The sequence below is a fragment of the Lycorma delicatula genome, chromosome 2, assembly GCF_047948215.1.
Source record: "Lycorma delicatula isolate Av1 chromosome 2, ASM4794821v1, whole genome shotgun sequence".
NCBI classification, from domain to species: Eukaryota; Metazoa; Arthropoda; class Insecta; order Hemiptera; family Fulgoridae; genus Lycorma; species Lycorma delicatula.
This window is the reverse complement of record NC_134456.1, coordinates 141,336,344-141,362,583: the sequence shown is the minus strand read 5'-3', so window position 1 is coordinate 141,362,583 and position 26,240 is coordinate 141,336,344. Positions and strand designations below refer to the sequence as shown.

General features: G+C 32.0%; 1 protein-coding gene across 20 annotated transcripts in view; it reads left to right on the top strand.

Moving 5' to 3' along the window:
* Nucleotides 1-26,240, top strand: part of LOC142319274 (inactive dipeptidyl peptidase 10) — a 362,606-nt gene that overhangs the window by 288,201 nt on the left and 48,165 nt on the right. For all 20 annotated transcript variants that reach the window (XM_075356364.1, XM_075356358.1, XM_075356366.1 and 17 more), the window contains one exon: nucleotides 15,567-15,641. In XM_075356364.1, coding sequence (XP_075212479.1) covers nucleotides 15,567-15,641 — 75 coding nt within the window. The remainder of the gene's footprint in view (nucleotides 1-15,566; nucleotides 15,642-26,240) is intronic.

Below are 26,240 nucleotides of genomic sequence, written 5' to 3'. Positions count from 1 at the left end.
ATAATTAAAAACAACCACTATTAATGAAATTTGTAAAGAATAACGTGATTAAAAAGTTTGACCAGTATGGGCGGTGTACAATAGGCTAATTACCGCAAGAAAATCATTTACTTCTCTTGCGAGCGCGAAATCAAAATCTATATCTGTCGGTTATTACAAGATGTCGTATTTGATGGTAGAACCACATGTATTACGACTAATGAACTGGAATAGTTTTACAAATTTTTTTTTAAGAATAATCTTTAGTATAAATCTAAATATCTTTGAGTTCGACAATTCATTCCCTACCACACATGAAATTTTTTAATAGCTATAATTTTTATAAAATAAAATAAATCTCACCCACCGGTCCAAACGGAAGTTTCTGATGTAGTTATACTGAGAAAAAAGTTACGCGTTTAACAACCCGCTTGTGAAAAAACTTTAACGGTGCCATTCTACGGGGAAATTAAACTATCAAACGTTTATAAATTTATTACTGATGTACGTAAATATAATATTTGCCTACAACTAATGACTTGTAAGAAATTCGCGTGCATACAATATATAAATAAATGTATCACGTAATCTTCAATTCGGTGCATAATATAATAGTACGTACTTTTGGACAACGTGCTTCATTACAATTGTTTCTAGAATTCTGCATATACACAAAGAATGCAGTAGGATTAATATATTAGCAGTATATCGTGAATTATTGGGCTTAAGGTTCTTATTACACGTTCAAGTACAAGATCATCGATTAAGTTTTATTTTATAGTCGTAACATTAACTTTAAAATGTTGAAATAGTTAGATCTGAAGATTTCGTTATGAATAATAATAAAGAGCTAAAAAACACGTAAAAGTCTATAAAATATTTATCATTATTTCTAGAGATGAACACAAATAATTCATCGTAAAGTTACTAATTTAACGGTTACAATGCTCATATATGTTTGTGACGTTTATGACTTTAATAAAAAGTAAGGAGTGGTTTTATAGAGGGGTTGCACTAGTCGTAGGAATGAACTGATGATGGCATGTTTACAACGACAAATTAGCAATAACCTCACACACATACTTTTTCTATCTCTGTCTGTCCTTCTCCCTTTCTACCTCTATCTCTCTTTAATACCCATAATCTTTTTCCCCTGACCATTACCACTTATTCACTCAGCCCCTTGTTTTGTACAAAGTGAGAAAAAATTTACGTAACCCATGTGGTTAAAAAACATTAATGGGGAAACCAAATAAATATATACACATTTTTTTAATAAATAGATATTAAGTACTTTTGCAACTTACAGTAATTTTGTTATAATACTGTAAATGTTGGAAATGTCCTTTACTTCCAATTAAAAAGACATCAACATGTTTCTTCAAGTTAGAGTCACTTTGTTTGCAGACATCCTGCCCGGAAGAGCTATTTCTGAGAGTTTTTTATTTTAAATAAGCCCGAAGAAAAACACTGTGAGAAATAAATCGGGAAACCTAGGTGGCCATAGACCACGGGAAATGACTCTCCTAAGTCTAACATAGCAGTAACATAGTGTTATTCACTGATCGGGTTGTAGCACCGTCTTGCTGAAACAACGTTCTAACAACGCTATGATGTCAGATATAATCTACTGGTAGCATACAAACGCCACTGTTTCCGTTATAATACTGGACCCACTATTCTCTTCTGAGAAATTACGCTCCTAGCTTCGATCTTTTCTGAATGAAAGTAAACTCGTGGAAAACGTAAAAGGTTTTCTGCATCCCAATATCGGTTGTTCTGGCTGTTTACAATGCCGTTTAGAAGAAACCATACCTCGTCACCTAAAGAAATGTAATCCGAGATCCGAATTTTGCCGCGAACGAAGCGCATAAACCGTTTGAAATAATTTAGTCTTTTTCCGAGATACCTTCACGAATTTCCTGTCCGAGGTGAATGTGGTACGGACGTAAGTTTAATTTCTTTGTGGTTTTGCGGATATTCCCATATGACATTCCGATCTGCTGAGATAGCCTTATTGATCTTTGAGATGATCGTTCAAAGGATGCACGGACATGGTCTAAAGATTCATCATTTAAACCTTTGGCCGGCCGGACCGTTTTCGTTATCTACAGTACCGGTTTCTTAAAAACGAGTGATTATCTGTAAAATTGACTTATTGGATATTTGATCGAATAAGTTGGTCGATCAAATTTTTTGAGACTAAATTGTAGGCAGTGGCCTACAAGTTAGTTGCAAAAAGACTGAATACATGCATTGCAGTTTCTCTGGTGACAACAGCAACATTCAGCCAGTACCTACTATCGAAGGAACTCCTTAAATCAAGTAGAGGAATTCAAGTACCTTGGATCCATTGACAACATCAGGTAAACATGGAAAGAGAGTTAGAAAATAGAATCAAGGCATATGTATATATGCCTTGATTCAATAGAATCAAAATTCAAAACAAATACATCTGAGGGACCTTTAAGTAGCTGAAATACAGCAAAAAATGCGAGAAAGCCGTTTACGCTGGTTTGGACACGTGATGCGTAGAAGTGAAGATCATATGACCCGACAGGTATTAGCCATAAAGTCAGTTAGCGTAAATATAATCTCTCTCACCCTCACTCTCTCACACACTAACACACACATCCTTTTTCTATCTCTTTCACTCTATCTCTATCTGTCCATCCACCATTCTACCTCTATCTCTCTTTAATATCCTTAATCTTTTTCCCCTGACCTTTACGTACTTATTCACTCAGCCCCTTGTTTTGACCGTAGACCGCAGCATGAAATCACTCATGAAATCTGATTATATAGTATAAAAGATTCTAATTTTAAAATCCTTCGAATTCAGAGCTAGTATAATTGAAAACCGATTTAAAACTACTACTAAATATTTAAAAATATTTTTTACAGATGGTTCATATACAATGGACAAGCTGGAGCTGGGATTTTAGCTGAACCACCCACTCCAAGCCAGCCCATTCGTAGAGCCAACCTAAAAGAACATTTCACACTTCAGTGGATTAATGAATTCAGGGTTGTGTAATCTTGAGTAACATTTCGCTCACCTGTACAACTTATCTTCAGTACCCGATCTCTCTTTTAATCTCTCTCCTACCCTAGGTCATCAATTTACTTTTTCATTCCCTCTAATCACCCTCTCTCTTTTTACCTATTTTTACACATACACGTGCGCACGCGTGCGCGAGAGCATACAGACAAACAGTTCAACATTTTTAAGTTTTAATTCAACAAATACATATTTTCCTTTATAACTATATCCATGATCATTAATATTCTGAAGTACTGAAATAGTAAACTCGTTTATAGAAATGTGTGATTAAGGATCGCATAGTAAAGCACTGTAACTAAATAACAACCTCGTTAAATTACAATTAATGAGAGGTTATTCACGAATAACATAATGTATTTTAACCGATTTTGGATTCCTAACCCTCCCTTCTTAATTAAAACAATAATCAGTTCCTTCAATATTACGTAATTCACCATAGACGTAAACTGTACAATATATTAAATTTATACAATAAAGTATATTATTAAATTACTAGTGTTTTTTTACCAATTTATTTATTTTAATTATTAGTAAAATGTAACTTGTAAAAGATATAAAATAACTTGCATATTAAGTAATTTTATCCATGACAATCAAAACTGAAGATAATATAAAAACATTAAATAAATTTCTTAGTTATGCTAGTTTATTGCTCAGAACGTTAGGTAACTAGCCATCTTCAGAGAAAAATAAATTAACAAAACAACAACAACACAGATCTTCCTTAATAACGGTAACATAAATAGAAACATTTTTCAGATTTACTTCTAAATTGAAAATTACGCTATTAATATACAAAGTAAGAGTTTTAAATTACCTTTATTTTAATTTATAAAAAATCTTCCTTAGGAAAGCGTTAGCCATCTAAACACTAATTTGATAAAACTACATGTCGGCCTCCGTGGCAGGAACGGTAGCGACTCGGTCTTTCATGCAGAGGTCCCGGGTTCGAATCCCGGTCAGGCATGACATTTTCACATGCTATTTGTCACTCATCTCATTCTGTGAAGCAATACCTAACAGTGGTCCTGGAGGTTAAAAAAAAAAATTATTTATTTCAAGAGTTTCATATTTGTAAAATGATGTCGGAAACAGTTACTAAAATAAAAATGTTTTAACAAACAATTCATTTTATTTTAAAAAAAAAACGACAGCTCATTTAATTCATTCATAGTTATATGTTTTTTTATTCTCCACAAAATGATTTCAGTTGAAACCGACACATTTGTTTATTTGCACGCAATCCCAACTAAAGTTGTCTCTGAGTAAACGATTTTTTTATGATATGGACAAGTATTTATGATGTGATTTAAAATATAATGAATTTTAACTGATCAGTTCATTCAATATCGATTATTTTTTTTAAGAATGTTCAAGTGATATGTTATATCATATATCATTATATGATATATGATATAATATTAATATAATGATATTAATATTAATATAATGATATTATATTATATATCATTATATCATATGTTATACGTTATTTGTCAGCGTGATTGAAAATAATAACTTTATACTAGTAAGTTATACGGATGAAAATTGAGGAGCTATGCTATTTTCAAAGTTAAACTTTATTCTTATATATTTTCTTAGCTTATAAAAAATCACATTCTCAGATATATCACTAGGAATAACACTGAATATTTTTCTTAAAATTTCTTCCTCATTTGTAAAAGCTTTACTTTCATTACTTCTTCGTTTTTTAATCTGATCGCATACAGAAAGATCTGTCAATTACCTTATTTTGAGAAAATTATTTTAGTATCTTTCACCCTGAAAAGAAAATTCTGTGGTATTCATATTATCATTGCCGGTACTAGAATTAATTCATATTATTATTGCCGGTTTCTAGTATATATATGAGACTAACCTGGAGATTAAATTTGATGAAAATATCAGCTAGGAAAATTATAATTTTTTCTCTAAAAGCATTTATTGATTAATCCTGGAATTTAAAATTGCCAATATGTCTACGGTTATATGAAGCGGTTGTTAATCCAACTTATTTATGAATCTAATAACAGAGAGCTTAACAAGTGTTAAGTGGGTAAAGTTTAGCAGGCCTACAGAGATGTCTTCATTTTTATCAGTGAACGTCTTAAGTGTACAACAGCTACCGTTGATAAACTATTGGACCTAACCCGCTTGACCTTTACATACTAGCCGAGGCTAGAATGGCATCCAACAAAACATTTTGTTCTGGATTTTGGAAAAACAGTTACAGACAGTTTTTATTACGGTCATTCCTCCACACCAAAGTAGTTGACAAAAAAAATCCTATTTTTAATATGAAATCTGATTACATAGTATAAAAGATTCTAATTTTAAAACCGTTCAAAGTCAGAGCTAGTATAAATGAAAGTCGATTTAAAACTACTACAAAATATTTCATAATATTTTTTTACAGATGGTTCGCATACAATGGGCAAGATAGAGCTGGGATTTTAGCTGAATCGTTCAAGACAAATGTTTGTTTCAGTCTCGGGTATATATTATACTCTTTTGTCCGACATCATTCTGATTCTTAGATTGCGTAGCCTATGTCTGGAGATAAGACGTCTAAATAAGTAACTATTGGATCTCTGATTTTCCAAAAATGTTTCATTGGGTGCGGTAAATTCTCCTTTTTTTTTACTTTTTGATTTATATTAATTCAATTAATTACTAAACAGTTTATATTAATACATTTTTGACAAAAAACGAAAAACGAGAAAACATTGATAAACCCAATCTTCAAAATGTATTTACAGGTTTCTAATACAAGAACTTTAGAAAGTTTTCTAATTCTTTTCTAATAACAGATAAACTAATATTTTAAAAGGTATCAGTTTTTTAATTGAACGTGGTATTTTCATGTCTCATTTGCAAACTCAATAAAGAAGATCCTATTAGTAGATTACCCCAACCCCTTTTGCTAGAATTTGAAAGGCTTCAATGCAACATTAACCACAATGTTTTAGTTTCCCTCCTTCCAAGTGTACGATCTGAGCTAGTCATTTAGTTATTACTAAATCACTAGCTCACTAAAATGACTAGCACGAATTGAATATGGCGCCATATTAAATGTGGCGTTATCAGGTCGGAAGTATCTACAACTATTATGAAATTTTAAAAAAAATTGTTTTACAATTTTACGTTATTTATGTTTAAGAAAATAAATAGCTTGTATACGTATTAAAGATTTTTAATTTTATGACTGATTTTGCAAGCGTCGGAAATTTTTTCAACATCACTGCTGTTTTTTTTACTTTTTTTTTACAGTTGAACATACTTCTAAATTATTGTAATATATATTTTTTAAATACTAAATACTACAAATGTTCTAAATACTTATAAATACTATAATTCTAAATACTTCTAAATATATATATATATATGTTACAAAAGGAATATTAATTTTTGTGAAATACACATAAATGATGATAATAATAATTTTATATTTTAGTAACTACGAATCTTAAAAAAACGATAATTATTTTAACCCGGAAGAGAATATATATTGGAGTCAAAAATGAGGATATGAATTTTATCACTTTTTCAACCGGTCTAAGTTTATAATGAACTAATAAATTTTATCACAAATTGAAATGAATAAAATTAATTTACAGAAAGAAGTTATTAAGTTTAATAGAATAGTAGGAAATGGATTATTAGATTATAATCATAGTTTCTTGGTGATAATTTACTAATTGTTCTTGGACTGAATCCAAGTAAAAGTATCTTAATTTGCCTACTCACTAAAATTATTATGTTTAATTAATTCATGTAAATTAATCTAAGAAAAACGCAATATTTCTTTTAACCTTTAAAAATATTTATATCCATTAATTTTTATTAAACTATGCAATGAGTTAACCTCCAAGTAAACATTACTAAAATAAATATAATGAATTGCAATGGAATGGTAAAAAGAGGAATTAAATATTAAAATAGGACAATACAGTTTATCAGAATTCTCGAAGTCTTTAGTAGCTTAATTATAAATGACGTATGAATTAAATAAAATACCAAAAACAGAATTTTAACAGGAAAGCTTTTATGTAGAAAAAAATTTGCTAGCATCTAATATAAATTACGAAATTTAAAAGAAAATTCGCATAAATATGCGCATAGCACCTTATCTCAGGAAAATGAAAGTAGAAAAACCGTTAAAGTAAAGAATAGAGGAGTGAGATTTTACCGATACAGTAAAATATAAATATTTAGATAAATTAATACTGTATGAAATAAAAAAACTTTAAATAACTTAAGATAAAACAGGTAGGATGTTCTTTCCGTAACAACATTTAACGGTTTTGTACATCTGGAAAAAAGGAGAATGTTAGAGAGTCATATATATTAAGGCATTCAGAAATAAAATCTTGCTTTAGAAGAACGTACAAAGGATGAAAACAGCGAAGGAAAAAATGATTGAAGTAGTGTAACATAAAGTTTAAGATGAAAATTGAAGGAGGTATGTTCAGACTAAGAAGTGAAAAAATTTTAGAAGTGAAGAAAAGTCTAACGACTGATGAAAATATAAAATTTCATTAAATGAAATGTTTATATTTTATCAGCATTTTATAATTTTTAATAGTATACAAAAAGTAAGTTAAAAACATTAACTTAAATAAAACCCAAATAAAAGTATTAAAAGAAGAAAGTTGGCCTAAATATCTCCTTTAAAAAAACGGAAGTTCATCCCGACAAAAAGAATGGAGAACAGAAAGATAGAAACAAAATATGGAACAATACAGCGAAAAGAAAAATTCAAGTACTTGGGAGAATGATCCGATCGAGTAACCCAGAAAAAGTCAGTAGGCAACCGAAACAGAGAATGGAACTAGCATATAAATTCCCAAACATTTACAACAAAATATCATTTCGATCGAAGCAAAAATAAGACACTATCCGCCTAATAGTAACACCATAAATATTGTACCCAATAAAATTGCCATTCAGAAAGGCGTTGATCAATATTCAAAGGATTAAGAATACGGAGAAGAGAATATTAAAAATAATTCTGGGAACACAAACTAAATGAAAGAGGACAGTTCAGATTGAGACCCATGAAAGAACTGTACAAAATAGAATTGCAATGAGAAAAAGAAGGCTTAACTACTTTGGACACTTATACCGAATGGATGGAGGAAAGAAAGATAACTAAAACTATCTTCAACTACTTATATAGCAAATAGTCCAGTAGAATGAATTAAAAATATTGAAGAACAAAAATTCTGGATAGAGGACATTAAGAGGCGGAGGACTGATCGGAGGCGTCCGTGGCGGATATAGCATTTCCGAACCTCTTGAAATGATTCGTTGACCAATATCTCTCTTAAGAACTCCATTGTTAGTCTGGACGTGTGAGACGTGATTCCGTCCTGCTGGAACCATCCCCGACATATTTTGTAACGAAGAATGTAGGAAATTTTGTAACATTAAAAATTTTAGAGCACGTCTCTATTCCGTTCACCAGTAAATTACAGGATTTCAATCTTCGTCTTCAAAAAAATAAAGTCCGATGATGTCTTGAGCAATGATTCCACACCAAACTGAAAATTTTGCGGGATGAAATTCAATTTAGTGGACTTGGATCTTCCATTCCTAAAAGGTAAAGTTATGTTTATTTAAGAATTAATTCAAAGAGTCTCAAGTGAGCCCAACCACTCATGATTAATCAGATGAGAAAATTATTCTCTTCTCATATCCTTTGGCTGATAAGGTTGTTGAAAATGAACAGCAAACTGAAGCCGTGTACATAAGGTGTATTTTATAGACAAACATATGAAAATGCCTCAGAAGATGGTGACGACTTGACGGAACCTCAGCTGAGCACAACACCGACTATTGATACTGACATCTTCCACGGTGGCCTGTAACGGTCTATTATGCTGATCTGTAAAGGCAGAATGTAGTCTAGGCAAGTCTATTACAGACCCCTTGTTACCAACGTGCGTATACTCCGAGGGCGCGTTTCTTACATTGAAACGTCTGCGATAAGTTCTTTGAGTCACATTAACTGATCGTTGCTTTTCAAAATAAAATCCAATAACAATGACTCTTTCTTCAACACTGAATCTCTCTATATCAAAATTTCCAAGTTACTAGTTTTCAAGTACGAAAAGAACAGGAAAAAGTTATTATGTCAAAATTTATTGATTTTTAAAATCACCTAGGAACTTTGGGACTCTTATTTTACTCTTTTTTGAAAAAAATTATTTTCTTTCACTTTATTAAGAATTTATTTGTTTACTTCAACAAAAATGATAAATTACTATAACCGTTACTTCTTATTCTGAACTGGAACTGTAGTAATATTTTATTTTGAATATATATATTTTGTCTTCGCTATTAATCTGGTTTATTACTTGCAGCACAGATTCTTCTAATCCACGATCTCCACCGCCGATAATACCAAACAGAAAATATGAAGTCAGAGACTGTAATTATTATAAAATTGCCGGAAATATACCAAAAACAATGACTAAAATCATCTAGTTCAATGTAATGTCTTATTCAGTCAATGTGAAAATAATGTTAAATAATTCCCTTAGCAACAGATATCTGCGCGTGGTATTGAATGATCTATGAGTAAAGACCACATTCCCCTCCAAATTCAAACGCACACGCAAAATGAGGCTATTTTGTACGACGTTCTATCATAGAAAACTGTTGTTCGTTTTAAAAAATAAGAATGCAAATACTGTTTCATAACATTTATTAATTTATGAAATAATAACCATTTACATGCTTCCTACTTACTCCTTAATTTTAAGCCGATTGTTCCTGGTAACCGAACTAAATATTTAAAATAACCGTTCAACAGTTTTATAAAGTCAAAGATGTAAAAAATATTTTTAACAATATCATTAAAATTAAGATTTAAAGTAAGCAAGAATTGACGTAATATAAAATAAATTACTTAATATAATCTGTACTTTATTATTATGGCTGTGCCGAGAGAAATATTTTTAATAATACTTTTCACAATAGTCGACATTACTCTCATTCTTACAACACAAACTTTTTGTTGAGATTCTTCAATCACAAACAGACCTCTTAGGGTGATAAGATACAAAAATGTCATATATAACAATATTTTTTTTTTACATATTAATTCTAAAACATGGCCTCGTGTAAAAAGCATACTGCATCTTTTGGGAGATATAAGATTTTAAGAAATTTACAAAAAATATAGAATAGTGATAAAAAAATAACCAATATTCATTTAACCTCGTTTTTCATTTTCATTTCTTTACGTTTAAGCATTAAACGTTTAATATTAAAAAAGCGAATTTTGTTCTTTCAACACTAATAATAATTAAACTAAAAGTAATAAAATGTAACTTATTGCCTTTAATGCAAAAAATGATGGTACATGCCGATGATGTTTGAATTCTTAGTTAATTTTTTTTAAATCTAGATAATATACATCAAATATCGAACAGGCATATTAGAGAAACCGATTTCAAACAGCTAATCACAGGTTGACTACCAATTCATGCTCAGAAAAGACGCGGAAGTATTTTTTATTATTTAATAGTCAACAAGAATTTAATTATGACGTAACTGAGATCGGTTAAAATTTGTTTTTTTTTTTTTAATCTTTGAAGAGTACTAGAATCATTACATTAGTTTATATATTCCGGGTAAAAGTTTTTCAAAATCAATTATTTTCCCACTTCCTTAAATCCTGAATCTAGAGAAAGATTACGAAACTGTAAAAAAATATATTTTATATAATAGCCGTCGAAGAAAAATTTAGAGCTGATTGCCCATGTAAAAAGTTGGCAACATAGTTGTACGACTTTCGCAGGCGCGCAGACTGTTCGGGAGAGCGGCTGTGTCCGAACACAGTCATCTTCGGGACATCTGCCGAGAGGACCCAACTCCGACAGTTGTAAGGAAGCGGCCTCACGCCGTACTGGACGAACCACCGTTATGGTGCGGTGCGGTAGCCGAAAATCGACAAACCAGGCTTAGGGGCCTCCATATCACATGAGCCATAAACGGAATAGTGCGTCAGACGCGTTTCCGGGGTCGCGAGTGAAAAGTTTTCGCGAGTTATATAGTTTGAAGACGTCAAACACGGTAAGTCGCGCATAAAACAAAAACGCGGTCTAAATTTAAAAAAAAAAAACTTACAGTAAGACAAAATATCCCAGCAATTGCGACTCCTCCGGAAAAGGGGACGCATTGCTCCCTCCTTATAGCTAGTGCCCCGTTGTGGCGTATTCCTGCTAGCCTATTAAAGAGTTAGCACCGAAAGGACTTCAGTGGACGGTCTGAAGGGGAATTACGTCGGGAGGACAGGCTTTATAAGCCTAGCCTTCCGCGGTCGGCCCATGAAATGGGTTCGATAACGCTGGTTTAACAACGGATTGGAATGCAATTAAATCCGTCTTAAATTCACTAAAATAATAATAGACAAAACTTGAAAAATTAGATCCGAGATTAAAAAATAACCCTTTTAAAAACAAGCCCGATTAGAATGATCCAGCAGCAAGGGACTCTGTCCAGGTTCTGCGATAAAGTAGGGAGTAATAGACTCCTGCCAACTTTGCATTCCATTCCATTGTACGACTTTCCCGGAACACAGCTTTAGCCGCGGAAAGTCCTACAACTGTGGGTTGTTTCTGAAGCACGGCTTAGACACACGCGTGCACACAACAACGTAATCTAAAATATTTATAATTTTATTTAAATATAATATTTTTCGGTTTATTTAATTCATTGATTCTAACTAAAGCGCGCGCGCATACCGTATTTAATTCGCGCGGTGTAACGGTACTAGCGGCGACGGTCGGCACTATCTAAACTAATATAATTTCACAACTTACATGCAACAAATTTCGCTTGTACGGTCGGTAGACTGGTGAAGCCGCGAGGCTTAACGCACCAGTTACCGATCAACCCAGCGATCGAGTTCGAAACTCGGCCAGAACAGTTACTTTTTTATACTTTAAATATTATTCATTTATTTAACTCTACCGCTCACCTTTGACGTCATAACGTAGCAGTAGTTAGAGCACTTTTTGGGTTGGGAATACATTTTGCAAAAATGTTTTTTGAAAATATTGTTTTTTTTTTAATTGTTAACAAATGTATTTAAGAAAAATATTACCTTAATTACTCGAAATCTCGAGATACTGAAGGTGGCCTTGCTCTACAGACTCACCACCTTGACCTTTTAAATCGAAAATTCTATGGCATCAATGGTCCATATAAAGAATTAATCTGACCAAGTTTGATCAAACTCGGTCCGATAGTTCTGGAGATATAAGGTGTTTTAGAGGCCGACACCGAACGCATGTACATACGAACATTAACATCCGGAAAATTTCCATCTTATTTGCGTTCCTTAGATGTCAAAACGTCAAGATCCGGTGAAAACCGCATATCCGGAAATTGGACCGATTACAACACTTTCCCTCCTGGAACTATGCCTCTGCTACAGCAGAGAAATATAAGCTAATTATATCTAGACGGAAAGTAAACGAAGTAATAAGTAAACAATAAATAAATTTTTTACTGGTGACATACGAAAAGATAATTTTATAATCAAAGTTGGACTGACAATTTAGAACGGTTAATTTTTTAAATTAGGTGCTTATGACTATTTACGGTTCGTAATACAGGGTACACTAGTGAAAACAAACAGATGCCCGCCAGTTTTTTCTACTGGTGTGTCGATAGCCGTTAAACTTTACGTTTAAATTTTATTTATTTTCAAACTAATCCGAAAGAGAATGTAACAGATAAATTCCAATTCATGGAGGTCATGAGTAATTATTATTTCTGTAACGCGAAGACCACCTTTTCCTTATCACTATAGTCGCAATTCAGTATTTAAATTCCCTTCCGGTATTACACCTTTGTTAATCCTTTCTGAATTTCATTCAGAAATCACCTCCTCCTAGACAAGTGCGTGATGGCACATCTCCGAAGTAAAAATATAAGCTAATTATATAAATTTCTTAAACCCCTACCCCCGTCATATATAAATACGATTCATATTAATAACATCAGTTAGAAATTCATTACCCACCGTTTCCTATTGCGGTATTTTGTTGAAAATTCTAGTACATTATAAATCCTTGCGTAAAAGCTACCTGGATGTAAATCGAACTTCATTATGAGGAGTATTTTGTTGAAGTAAACAACGGTCCACCATTGTGTAAAAATTGACTTTAAATTATAGTGAAAACATTTTTGTAAATATATCTACATATTTATTTACAGATTTTTATCGGTAAAATATATATTATATTTAGGAAAAGGTTTTTACTATAATTACCGTCAACTTCAGGGCTAGGAAAGAAGTGAAGTAAGCTTCACAACTACTACAAAAACAGACAGTGTACACCACATGAGGTTTACATACACCTTAATGTGTATGTAGATATCGTTAAGACCTGCGCATACTAAATGAACGAACACGAACTAACAGTTATTAATATCAGTGACAATAAGAAAGTATTTTTTATGATATTAACTGATTTTTAGTATGGTTATTGGATTTTTTTTAATACCATTATCAAGTCAGCTTCAAGGTTAATCTCGATCATTTTTATTTTTATTTAGAACAAATCGTCTTTAGCAATTTGCAGGTTAATCGATTTTGACGCCTAATTTTAATTTTATTTGTTTTTAATGTCGTATTTTATTTTTATAATTATTACGTAATTTTTTAAACGGTAAGTGATGTAAATCGTATGAAATACGATTCTTAGAAAAATAGAAACAAGTCCAGCGAGATATATAATACAGTACTAGGAAAAGGCTTGTTTATTTGTGATCGACGGAAAAAAGCAGGTGTCGTAAAAAAGTCTCAATCAAAATGCCTTATATGATCTGGTAGACTTAGCGAAACAAAAAAAGTTATTATTTATTTAACAATAAAAAATAACAATAACAATCGTATAGAAAATGTTTTGTATTCTTAAATATAATTAATGTTCTTTATAATAAAATATTTATTTAATCAAAAATAAATAAATATATTTATAATTTTTATACAATTATGCTATATAATAAAACAGAGTAGAAAAGTTACAGAATTATTTTAACATTAATTGCTATCTATAAGTCGATCTTAGTTATTTTAATACAAATTTTAGTTTCGAAATTTTGAATTACACACTGTCTGAAAAATTCTCGAACTAAATTAGATAAAAATAGAGATTTAAAGAATAACGAATTTACTCACATCGGCCCTCTACATAGAACCCCTCTCTAGTTATACACTCGTTGAAGCACCGGTAGAGCGCATCAAACGCTCTACCGGTGAGAAATCACTTGCAAACAAATCACTGTTCGGTGCAAGTCCTTTGGATAGCCGGAATGTCGTCGAAACAGCTGTCTTTCACCTCCAACTTGAGTTTCGGGTGCAGAAAATAGTCTGCTGGAGCCAAGAGTGAATAGGGCGGGTGAGATAAGACGGTGATATGATTTGCGACGTAATAACGTGTTAAAACTGTTGCCATGTGCGCCGGGGCATTGTCGTGCAAAAGAGTCCAACTACCCGGATCCCAGTACTCTGGACAGATTCGAAGAATGCGACGCATCAGGTGTTTCATTACTTTCATATAAAATTTAGAATTTACGGTTTGACCAGTTGGGACAAATTCATGATGAATCAGGATCTTCGAGTCGAAGATTGCAATCAACGTCGTTTTCACTCTTGATTTTACTGCCTGACTTTCGCCGATCTTTGTACTCCAGGACTCAACCAAGCAGCGGATTGATGATTGATGCTTCGTTTGCGGATCATACATGAAGCACCAGCTTTCATCCTTAGTTAGAATTGTTTGCAAAAAATTCGGATCGCTATCGGCAGTTTCAAAGGTCTTGAGCGTAAGAAAGACGCACCTGTTTTTGTTCTTCGGTCAAGAAGTGTAGAACGAAACGAGTGCACACCTTTCGGCGGTTCATTTTTTTTCTTTTAGAATTGTAGGTACCGCGTCTTTACCGATGTTTAGCTCTTCTGCTATAACATGAAGGGTAAGATGAAGTTGTTCAAGCAGGAGCGCGCGTACTTTCGCAACGTTTTCGTCGTGAACAGTTGTTGACGGCCTCCCGCTTCGTTCGTCGTCATCCAACGAATCTCTACCGTCTTTAAACCGCTTCCACCACGTGCATGTTACAGTACAAGATGCGGCTTCATCACCGAATGCTTGATATATCATAGAAGTTTCAACGAAAGATCTTTGAAGTCGAACGAAAAATTTTATCTCGCTTTTCTGTTCCATGTCGGGATCTCGCACAAGGTCATATGAACACAACTTACGCGGCCGAATATAACTCGATACTGGAGTGACGAAACGTGATTAAATTTTGTACACATACACTCGTCAGATATCGTACTACATAGTTCGTTGGTTTTCCGAGAGATGCCGCTACTTGTATCAACTACAGAAATATAGTTCGGGAACTTTTCAGACCTACGTGTACATACACTTTAATTTAGAGTATGAAAATGTATTTTTTCAATCTATTATATTTTTTAAAATAAGATTTATTTATTTTTCAGAGACAACTTAATGTCAAATGGTTTCATTGCTCTAGTGACCTTCGATACATTCTATTAAGGCATAATGTTAAACAGGTAAATAGTTACGAAAATCAATAATAAACTAACAATAATAAGTATTCTTTATTATCGATTAATTTAATCGATAAACTTTAATTCCGTAATCAATATAAAAATCTCATGTGGACAACACACGACTTCCTTGTACGACTATTAAATTACATTTACATATTTTTTAAAAGGAAAAGTACATAAAATTTTATTTCATTAAAAAACTCTGATATTTTTTTTTTCTTTTTTGTTATTATTGAATTATTATTCATCGCAATTTTTTTTACAATCAGAGGTTAATAATTATTAATAAATCAATATATTTAAATTAAAAAAAAGGTTAAAAGAAGGAGATTAAGTCGGATGTGAACCGATGTACCTTCCTTAAGCTCCAAATATTTCATTAATTAAAATTTTATTGGCCTATAACTCTGAAACAAATGAAAATAAGTACCGCTTATGATATATTGTTTAAAAGCTCTCAATGAAGGCTTATTACTGCACTTAAGAAAAAGTCCAGAATCCAAACTTTTTGGATTTTAGGTTTTTTTGGACGCTTTTGTTTCAGTCGATTGCAATTAAAAGAGAAGGTGTACAACTAGATGTTATAACAATCCTAATACCAAAATTTCAACATCCTACAGTTAATCATTTTTTAGTTATGCGAGATACATACGTACGTACAAACGTCACGCCGAAACTAGTGAAAATGGATTCAGGGATGTCAAAATGGTTATTTCCGTTTAAATCTGGAAACCGAAATTTTTCGCTATCAAAATACTTCCTTTACTTCGTACAAGGAAGTAAAAATCACGTGTTATTGAAATTAACTAAAAATAATATAAAACTCATTATCCTGAAAGTCTTTAATAATTCGTAACAGAATTTTATGCTAATCCCAATTTTTTTAAATTTCAATTCGGCATAATTTGACTTGCCTCGCATATTTTATAACGCTAAAAACTGCAGGGGTAGTAAGTAGTTTCCTTCAAAGTATATGGGGTTATAGGCTATTCTAAACAAGAAATATGCCTTTATTACAAATTATTTTAATCGCCCTCGTGTGACAAGCACATTCTTGTATATATTATCATACTTATGAAAATGTTCTACAAGCTGACGGCCTTTTGAACTCTAACGCTGTTAATACTCGTAATTACACCAATCTTGATTCAAACAACAGGTATCATTATTCGATCGATTTCACTACCCGTCCGATTAACAGGAAATATAATTACTGGATATTTAAATGCAATTTAACTTGCAAAACATATAGCTACGTACAGACACTAAACACCGTAATGTGCATGAATTACTAAGCAATGATCCCATACTTTAGTCTACCTTTAATGAATTATATTCAATTATCGATCTGAGGAGTAGGTCGGTTACTTTCATGATTAAAGAAGGGAAAGAAGAAGATTATAATCTATTGTTGAGTTTCTCTAGCCAAGAAGTGGCTTCGGGTTTAGATGTAATCAGTCCTAATTATAAGATACTCATTAAAAATGCATTAAAATATATCTCAGTATCTTTTTAATGAAAATAAGTTTATTTTCTATAAATCAAATTTTAATACCGTATTTAATAATTAAATTTAAAACAAGCGGGATTTTTTACTTCCGATTTATCAGCTTTAATTTCTCAAAATTATTTCTCTAAAGAATCTTCGGCGATTCAATTTAATCATTTTAAAATTAGTCATACCTTTTTCGAGACCGTCAATTGTTCCTTCCAAACCCAAATCGAGATTGAGAATAATAAGGTATCACAATATATATCTATATATGCGGGACTGTAAAACTCCAGAACACTTACTCGAATTTTTATTAAATGTGTATCAAATGATTCATCTAAAGAAATAGTTAAATCAGACGTACACAGATTGATATAACGAATATGATAGACGTTACTACCTATTATTTTTCAAACCGACAAACTTGTAGATATAAAGCGAATTTAAACAAACAACACGTAAAACAAAAAAAAAGTTAATTGTTCTAAAAGAAATTGGTATGAGAAAAAGTAAAAGAAAACCCATTTGTACAAAATCAAAAGATAGATAAGCTTCAGAAAATATCAGTATACAAGGTGGGATTAAAGTCAGTTTTCCTTGCATCAAGGTTAGAATTTTGTAATGTTCTTTAACAGGCAGGAAATTCTGATTTTGCAATATATATCGACTAATATAATTATTACATTTTTATGTCTGTATTTAAGAATAACGTCGTTTAAATTTCCAAAACAAGAACAAGTTTTTGTGCTTTAGCGTCAGTGGAAAAATAATATGGGTTCTGCTGCCGGCCTTGAAGAATTAATTCAACGCAAGATTTCCTATTTCTCCAAAACCGATCTGTTAGCATTTCGTAAGCTAACATATTCTTTGAGAATGGGATGATATTTTTCTTCAAATTCAAATGAGCCGAAACGCCTTAAGCTGTCGATTAAAAATTCAGTTGAATTTGCTCGTATAAATCGAGAGAAAACTTTACTAGGAAAATGAGTAATTCAGTGATTAAACGCCGACAAGAATGCAAAAGGGGGGTAGGAACAGTTCCTCTGACTAAGAATATATTAAACGAGTAATATTAAAAACGTTTTTTAAAATTTTTTTATTAGCTGCTTGCTTATTGGTAATTAGGAAAACTAAGCGCTTTCTAAGGCTAAAAGCCTACCCGTATATTACAAAACTAACAACGATGTTTATCGAATCTAGTTTCAATCGCTTGAGCGGCATTACGTAAAGCTTTCTTAAAAGAAAAATTAAGACTTATTAATTTCTTCTTCATTAGGTTAATTTAGCCATAACCATTCTAGAGTCCCATCGTCATATCATATCGTTTAATTATTCCTACGATTATATACGATTTTATTTACTCTTTCCAAAGCAATATCAGCGAAATTATGAAGGAAGCCAGAATTTTACACCTATATGAACCCAACATCGTAAACGATTGCAAACAAGCGAAAAAATATCAATTGATAAAAAAACGATGTAGATAATGTTTAACAATTGTTTTATAAACATTAAAATTACGTTCAAATGGTATAAATATTGTGTACCCTATCTTAAGAGTGGAACGAATCGAGTTTAGCTAAAATCTTTTCACCGAAACTTGAAAAGGCTAATGAAAAATCCATTTTTTAAAATAGCTTTATGAATTCAGTAACGAAATAAAACGTATAGAGAAAAACTGAAAGATCGAGATATAAAAAAGTTATTCTGAAAATGCTTGTACTTTTGTTCAGTGCGACTTCAGCCATTGACACGGGCGATTACAAATATGTTTTTTCCCCGACAACATTCGTATGTTCTGTAATAATAGATGCTTCTTTCTACAACGTTTAGCTATGGTTGAGCGTCGGCGTTTCAAGAGGAGAACAGCTTGCGTTTAGTATTAAAGCAGTCATCAAGAGTGGCGGTAGTTTTACGGTTGCACAACGGTTTTTTCGAAGCATCCTCAAATACAGCAGAATGAACCGTTAGCCCGTGCCATTAAAATCTGGGTACTGAATTTTGAAGAAACTGTTTCAACGTAGGACAAGAAGGCGTCTGGTTAAAAATAGAAATTTATGGACATCTGTAAACATAATCACTGTAAGAGCTATAACGCTAACAAGCCCCAAACGGTTTACCCAAGCATATTCATCCACATAAAATTCAAATAGTAGCGGATTAAATTTCACAGATCAATTTAATCGTAACGTATGACCTATACGGCAGATGTTTAGGTAGATTTCATAAGAAAGCCACCTATTGTAATGGGTACAACAATTCGACTTCCGGAAAATTTCGACATATCTTTGAGTTTCACATCTCCCAGATCACAAACCCATCGTCAGTTCAAAAGTTTATATATATATATTTCACTTTCTTGTGGACACGATAACTGCCGTAATTTTCCGCCAATCACTTCCAAATTGATAAATAAAATATGACCCACAATCTCGGTCGAGTTCATTAATGGGCAAAATCGGACCACGGGGCTGGAAATGAGGGGGATTTTTCGAAAAACAAAATATCGCTATAACTTTCTTATTAAGTAAAATATCGAATTTATTTAAAGTTCCTACTATTCTTCAAATAAGGGCCTTAAACTTATATAAGTAAAATGTTTTTTATCAGCAACCACTTGCCCAGGGGGTGGAAAAATGGGGTTTCGAAGACAAAAAAAATCTCCCTTAATAGGTACAGTATCGAATCGGTTTAAAGTGGTCGTTAATCCTCTAAACATTAACTAAAACCTTTGTCTGAAACAATTTTTGATATGACCAACCCTTACCGCAAGGGATGACCAAAATGTTGCTGAAATTGTAAGATGGGACTTGTCGTTTGCTAAACATGTGAAATTTGTTTCACATGCGACCATTGTTGTATTGAGTAAATTTTAAGTTTTTCTTAACTTTAAGGTGGAAATCTTTTTTATCCCCTACTTAGCACCGGTAAAATCTACCTCCGCCTTCCGGCATGCCGAAAGGAATTTTTTAATTTTATAAATCGTTATGTTGTTTCACAACATGCTAATTAGTAAGTCACACTTCCAGTTATGGCTGTATGAATAAATAAAACTTCCGTTATCGAGGAACAAACAACCCTAATGAAATCTATCAAAAACTACTGCACAGTATTAAAATCACCGTACGATGTGAAATAATATACTTTGCAATTACCATCCGAATTTCTTTGAAAACAATTATTGGAATTCTGTTTGTTACCGTCACGTCAGAGCGACGTATCCGAACGATAGAAGAATTTTTGTCTCCTCAAATACGAAAGAAACCTGGAATTAATTCCAGACACGTAATTTCAACAAAACCGAAGGACCAATCGCGAAGCTAGTTTATCAATAAATATAGTTAAAAGATCGTTTCAAGATAGCGTTATCTCTACATATGGATATTTTCGTTGGCCCATGAAGTCTCCAGATCTCACAGCATGCGTTTTATTCTGGTGAAACTATTTGAAGAGTAAGGTATTCAATGATTTACCTTCACAAGACACTGAAGAAATTAATTTGTACGATGTTACAGCAGTTTTAGTGGATATGTTGTGTCGTGCGATGGAAAACATAAAAACTCGACTTGAAGAATGCGTATATCGAAACGGTGGCCACATTGTGGGCGTAATGTTCAAAATTAAGAATATTTAAAGTACAGCGATATGCTATAAAATAAACTGTCAATTTTAGTAGAAGTTCTGGTTTAAATACAAAAAAAAATTATTATATTTCTTAATTGCATGTTCTACTGCCTAACCGCCTAACAGTTCGAATAAAGTTAATATAAAATTTTATAAAACCGAATTTATTTTATATAAATCAGATGAACACTCATCTAAAAATAAAACATGAAGAACGCAAACTTAGACCTCCAATATAAAGCACTCGTAAAACACAAAAGATTTTAAATTTTTGTACATCTTTTTTTTGTACGCTTTGCATAATATACGAGTACTTTGTATTTATATAATTTATTAATAAATGTTTATTTTTAACTAGCTTTTACCCGCGGCTTCGCTCGCGATGAACCTTTAAACGAAATACGCGAGCAACTATGTCATGTTGATCAGTGGCTTTTTGCCCGGGCATTAGCTCTTTAGTTACATCCTGCCACGAAGGATCACAGGTGAAAGTTACAAAGATGTCAGGCCTGCCGTAAGTTTGTACATAAGTGAAACGTCTTGAGTGTATTCATGCAAATAACGGGGACTGTTCACAAAAGTAGAAGGCAGAATAACCATCTTGCCTATGTCGTTAGGTCTAATATTACCATCTGCGCTAATCGCATCTTGTAGATGTATGTAATTTTCAGCTCGTAATTTCGTCTGGTTTATAGAAATGTAACGAAGGCGTTCGCTCTCTACTTTAATATACATATCTACCAAGAATTTATGAAAGAGTTGCCTTGACCGCGAAAGGAGATTGAAGTCGAGTTCTCGAAGCATCATGTGATACGCATAAAAATCCATGCAGGAAACTTTTTTATTGGGAACTGTCTGTCTTGTTGTTGGATTAATAACTGGAATATTGAAATGATATCCTGGCTCACTTTACTGAAAATTAACGGGTACTGCAAAGCATCATAAAATTTATGAGTATCGGCTACGCGTTTCAGCGTATTATCATATACCCGTAACACTATGTCTCGTGGAGAGCATGGGTCACCAGTAACCAAAACAGCAACTTCATGACCATCGGCGCATTATAACGCCTCTCATGTTCGCCACGTGGAGTCCGATCAGCATGAATGACCACTATGTAATTGTCTGGAGGCCAGTTTTCTATTGCACTTTTAAAAGTATTTACCAACAAATTGTGGCTGTGTAACATTCGTTGAATTTTCAATACTGTATCTCTTTCGACTCCTTCAATAAACTGACAACGACGGTTTACTTCATTTTCTTCATCACCCATAAATTACACTGCAAAAATTTATGCTGCTCATTATCTGTTGGAAAAAGTGATTCAATTTGATGATATACCTGTCCTTGTACAGTAAAAGTTGGTGAAAATCCGGGCATTCTTATCACTTTATCTACTCCAAAGGATGTCATTTGGAAGCAAGAGTTATACTTTCTGATTTTACTTAAAAATTGCTTCGACTCATCTGTAACACTTAAATATAGAGTTTTCAAAGGCTCCTCTGGTTGACAAAGTAAAGGAAGCGAAACTTTACCACTGGAACAGCACATTCCAGCAGTTTCATCTTTTCATTTCAAAGCATCGCAATGCTGAAATTTTCTATTCATTGAGCCAATACCAATTAAAGAATGCTTATGGTATTCAAGTGAAGGATCATATTGAAATCCAGATTATTAAATACAGACCAATTGTTACGCATGAAATTTCGACGGCGCGCGATTTGCATTTCTGCATGAACGATTCTTCTCGCCTGCGATTGTTCTGGAGTTTCTCTCGCTCTTATAGCTGCCTGCTGTTCAGCTTGTCTTTCTAAACGAATTTGTTTGAATTGGCGTTTCAGCTGCTCTTAAGCTTGCTCATCTAACCTTTCTTGTCTCTGAGAAGTTGTTTCACCAGCCCTCAAAGCACATTGTCACCTCGCTTGTTGTTGTCGTCTTAGTTCTGCGTGAGCGGAAGATTCTTGAGTTCGAGCAACTTTTGCCGCCCGGGCCCGTGATGAATCCCTGGACAGGTTAGATTTGCGCTTCCAAGGCATTTAAGAAAAAAAAACTGAGTAAAAACTGAAAATAGCAATAAACAGGCACCTAACCTCAAAAACTGGAAAAGTTTTAGTATTGCTTAGATATGACAGATGAATAACTATAAATACAGTAAGTTTCGAAACAGCAGAAGCACTATACTCAATTAATTGAATAGTGACTTGACCGTCGGTATTACAGTGTTGGATTGGCACTTTCATTTACTTATTGTAATGCCAGATGGCGTTGAATTTGGTCAAATGTTTTGTCGGACGATCATACCTACCAATATAAATTTTTTTACTCTCCCGAAAAAATATTTTTTTTTTTTTTTTTTACTAAAAAGTGTCCTATGTCCTTCGCAATACCTTTGAGAATATGTGTACGAAGTTTTATGATGATCGGTTGCGTAGTTTCTGAGTGAAAGCGTAACAAACAAACTCACATTCACATTTATAATATTAGTAAGATTTAACTTTACGGATTGAGCGTACGCGTCACTTGTGAAAATATTTTAAGTTCAAGGAAGATTTTATTTGAAAATTTATCTACATTACGGGAACCTCTGGTTTATTTTACGCTTCTCGTGACCAAATAGCTTGCTTATCATCTCCGGTTGAGCACATAACTCAGAATATTATTATAATTTATTTACATATCCTCTGAAATTTCTGGTTAAGTTTTGCAATCGTAAACTACAAAAATTTACACCTTAAATATAATATCTAAAATATAAGTATAATATATCATAATAGTACAAGATATCTAACTGAAAATTATTTAATAAGGAGGTTAATACTACTCGTTATCATCGATATCATTATAATTATTAATGATTATAAACGTAACGTTATCAAATGTGAAACGCTTTATAAAATATATAAAATTGTAATAATCATTAGGATGATTATGTCAAAAAACAAAGGAATAGATAAAAATATACAAAACAATATTCATAAATAAATTAGTAACTATATGTAAATTATAACCTTGCGAGTATGTCGTTTGGTCGCCAGTTACATTGACGTTCGCTTAAAACCAACAAACCGCTGAACCTATTTCAATTATTCTATTACATTTTTAATTATAAAACTTTTAGGAAGATTTAGAGTTAGACCATTAATTTAAGGTAATCCATTATTAGGCGAACAATAAAACTCAAATCGAGGACGTATCAAATTTTACAATCGTTTTTGTGTTGTAGGTTAAAAGTTGCTGACAATCATTTTATGCGACAGTTAGATTCTTGATTTTCCCAAATGATTATTTGTTAACGCACCCCCCTTAAAAAATAGAGTGGATTTTATTTTATATTCATTTATTAAAATCGGGTAAACTATTGTAAAGATATCAGCGATTAAACAGAAAACTACTGTTACACAAATATCATAGACGGTCAAGCGAAGTGATTTCATAGCGACCGCTATTCACATTTCACATATTTATTGTTTCCATTATATATATGTTTCCTTTATGTTTCATGCAAAACTGATGCAAAAGCCCAATATTTTAATCTGTATCTATTATCACGTTAGCCTATTACCTTGATTTATGACTTGAAAGGATTTCAGTAAATAAAATAACTTTGCAATCAACTTTCTTTGAAAGTTTTCTTTTTATTTTGAAAACAGAACGTAAATTCCACCCTGCTTTTCGTAGAACACGTATCAATTACCGGTTGAGAATCCATTTTAACGAAATTTTTCATCTGGTAATATTAAGCAGTAACAACTTTAAAACTACTTGCATAAAATATACTTTTTTAAATTTCTACCGTCCTTTTTATAATTTTCCAGAAAGTTTTTTTGGGGATTTACTATTAGGAACGTACTTTACTAGAAACGTTTCAGGACAAGAACATTTTTAAAGGGTTTTAGTATGAAACATTTTTTTTTAATTTTGACTAAGGGTTCCCTTTCGGGGAAAAGGTAGAACTGCTATCCGGAGAATATCAAATATTTCAGTTACTAAAAGGTATGGACTGTCAAAGTTATAGTAATGAAATTACAATAAATTACCAACGACAAAAAAAAAACGTTTTTATTTTAACTAATTTTTTCTATAATTTTCTCAATAGAAGCGTTTTAGTATTTTAGTATTTGCAGAACGATCAATCACATAATAAATACCATATGTTCTATTAAAATTAACTGTTTTATTTCGAACTATGTAGCTTATATTTTTTTTTAAATAAGATTATTAAATATAATCATTTAATTAAATCAAGTTTTCATATAATTTCAGTTTTAAATGAGTTTTATCTAACCGAAGACCGATCATATTAAAAAGTCAATCGAGCCTCTCTTGAATGTTGTCTGGAGTATTTCATTTTGGATATTTTAATTCAATTTCAAACGGGCGTTACTCTTACTTAGAATTTAATTAAGGAGCATAAAATATTTTTAAAACTGGCCTGCTGCTATTTTTTAATTGAATCTAGGACGAGCAGTAAATTCGATCATCACTTGTAAATTGTATCTGGACAATCTCGTCGCAAATTTCATAATTTTTCCTCAAAATAACGAAGTTTAAAATCGTGACTCAGTAAAAACTAATAATTAACAAAATTCCTATAATGTTGTAATAAACTTCGTTATTACGAGCGCACGTGTATGTGTGTGTATTGTTTAGTTTTTTATTCCTAATTTAGGAGGCCACTCAAACATCCTGAATATATTCAATATATCTCATTGTAATTTTATAATTCAACTCAAAATTTTATTTATTTCCAAATTATTATTAAAAAAAATAACCTTTCATTTTTCATAACCGTTTTATTTTATAAAAGTGAGACCTATGAAATTGATAAAATATTGCGACCATCACAAGATTCTCGATCCAAATAGCATTATCAGAACAATTTCAATAATACTGCAACTTACGTAGTGTAGTAGTATATACACGCACGCACAGACGCGCGCGCATGCACATTATATATATATATATATATATATATATATATATATAAATACATATATTAATAAATAATTAAGTTACTATACATAAATAAATAAAGATTTTATTTCATTAAATGAAATGCAACTCTAAATTATCTTTTGAAAAAGATTTTAGTTTATTATTTCTGGAAATGACAACTGTCTTTGCAGCTTTTATTAGAACTGGCATTCATTTTACAGCATTGAATTGTACCTTAAAATTTTCTAAGTTTCGAACTTTATCCCCTTAAGGTGGTTACCATTTTGATTCAACAATTTAATTAAATAACAACAATTTAATTAAATAAGGTTTCCTATGTATCACAACTCGGTGATATTTGTATAGGTCAATGTCTAAGTAAATGGTAGAATAATGTTTCAAGTTGCAATAATTTATCCAAATCAAAATACGATTAATACCTGCACTAATATTTAATTTTACTGTAAATCTAATAAGTTATAACTGCATTATGAATACTCTACACAACTTCTGCAACTTTGAAGGCTGTTTTAATATAAGAAAATTAG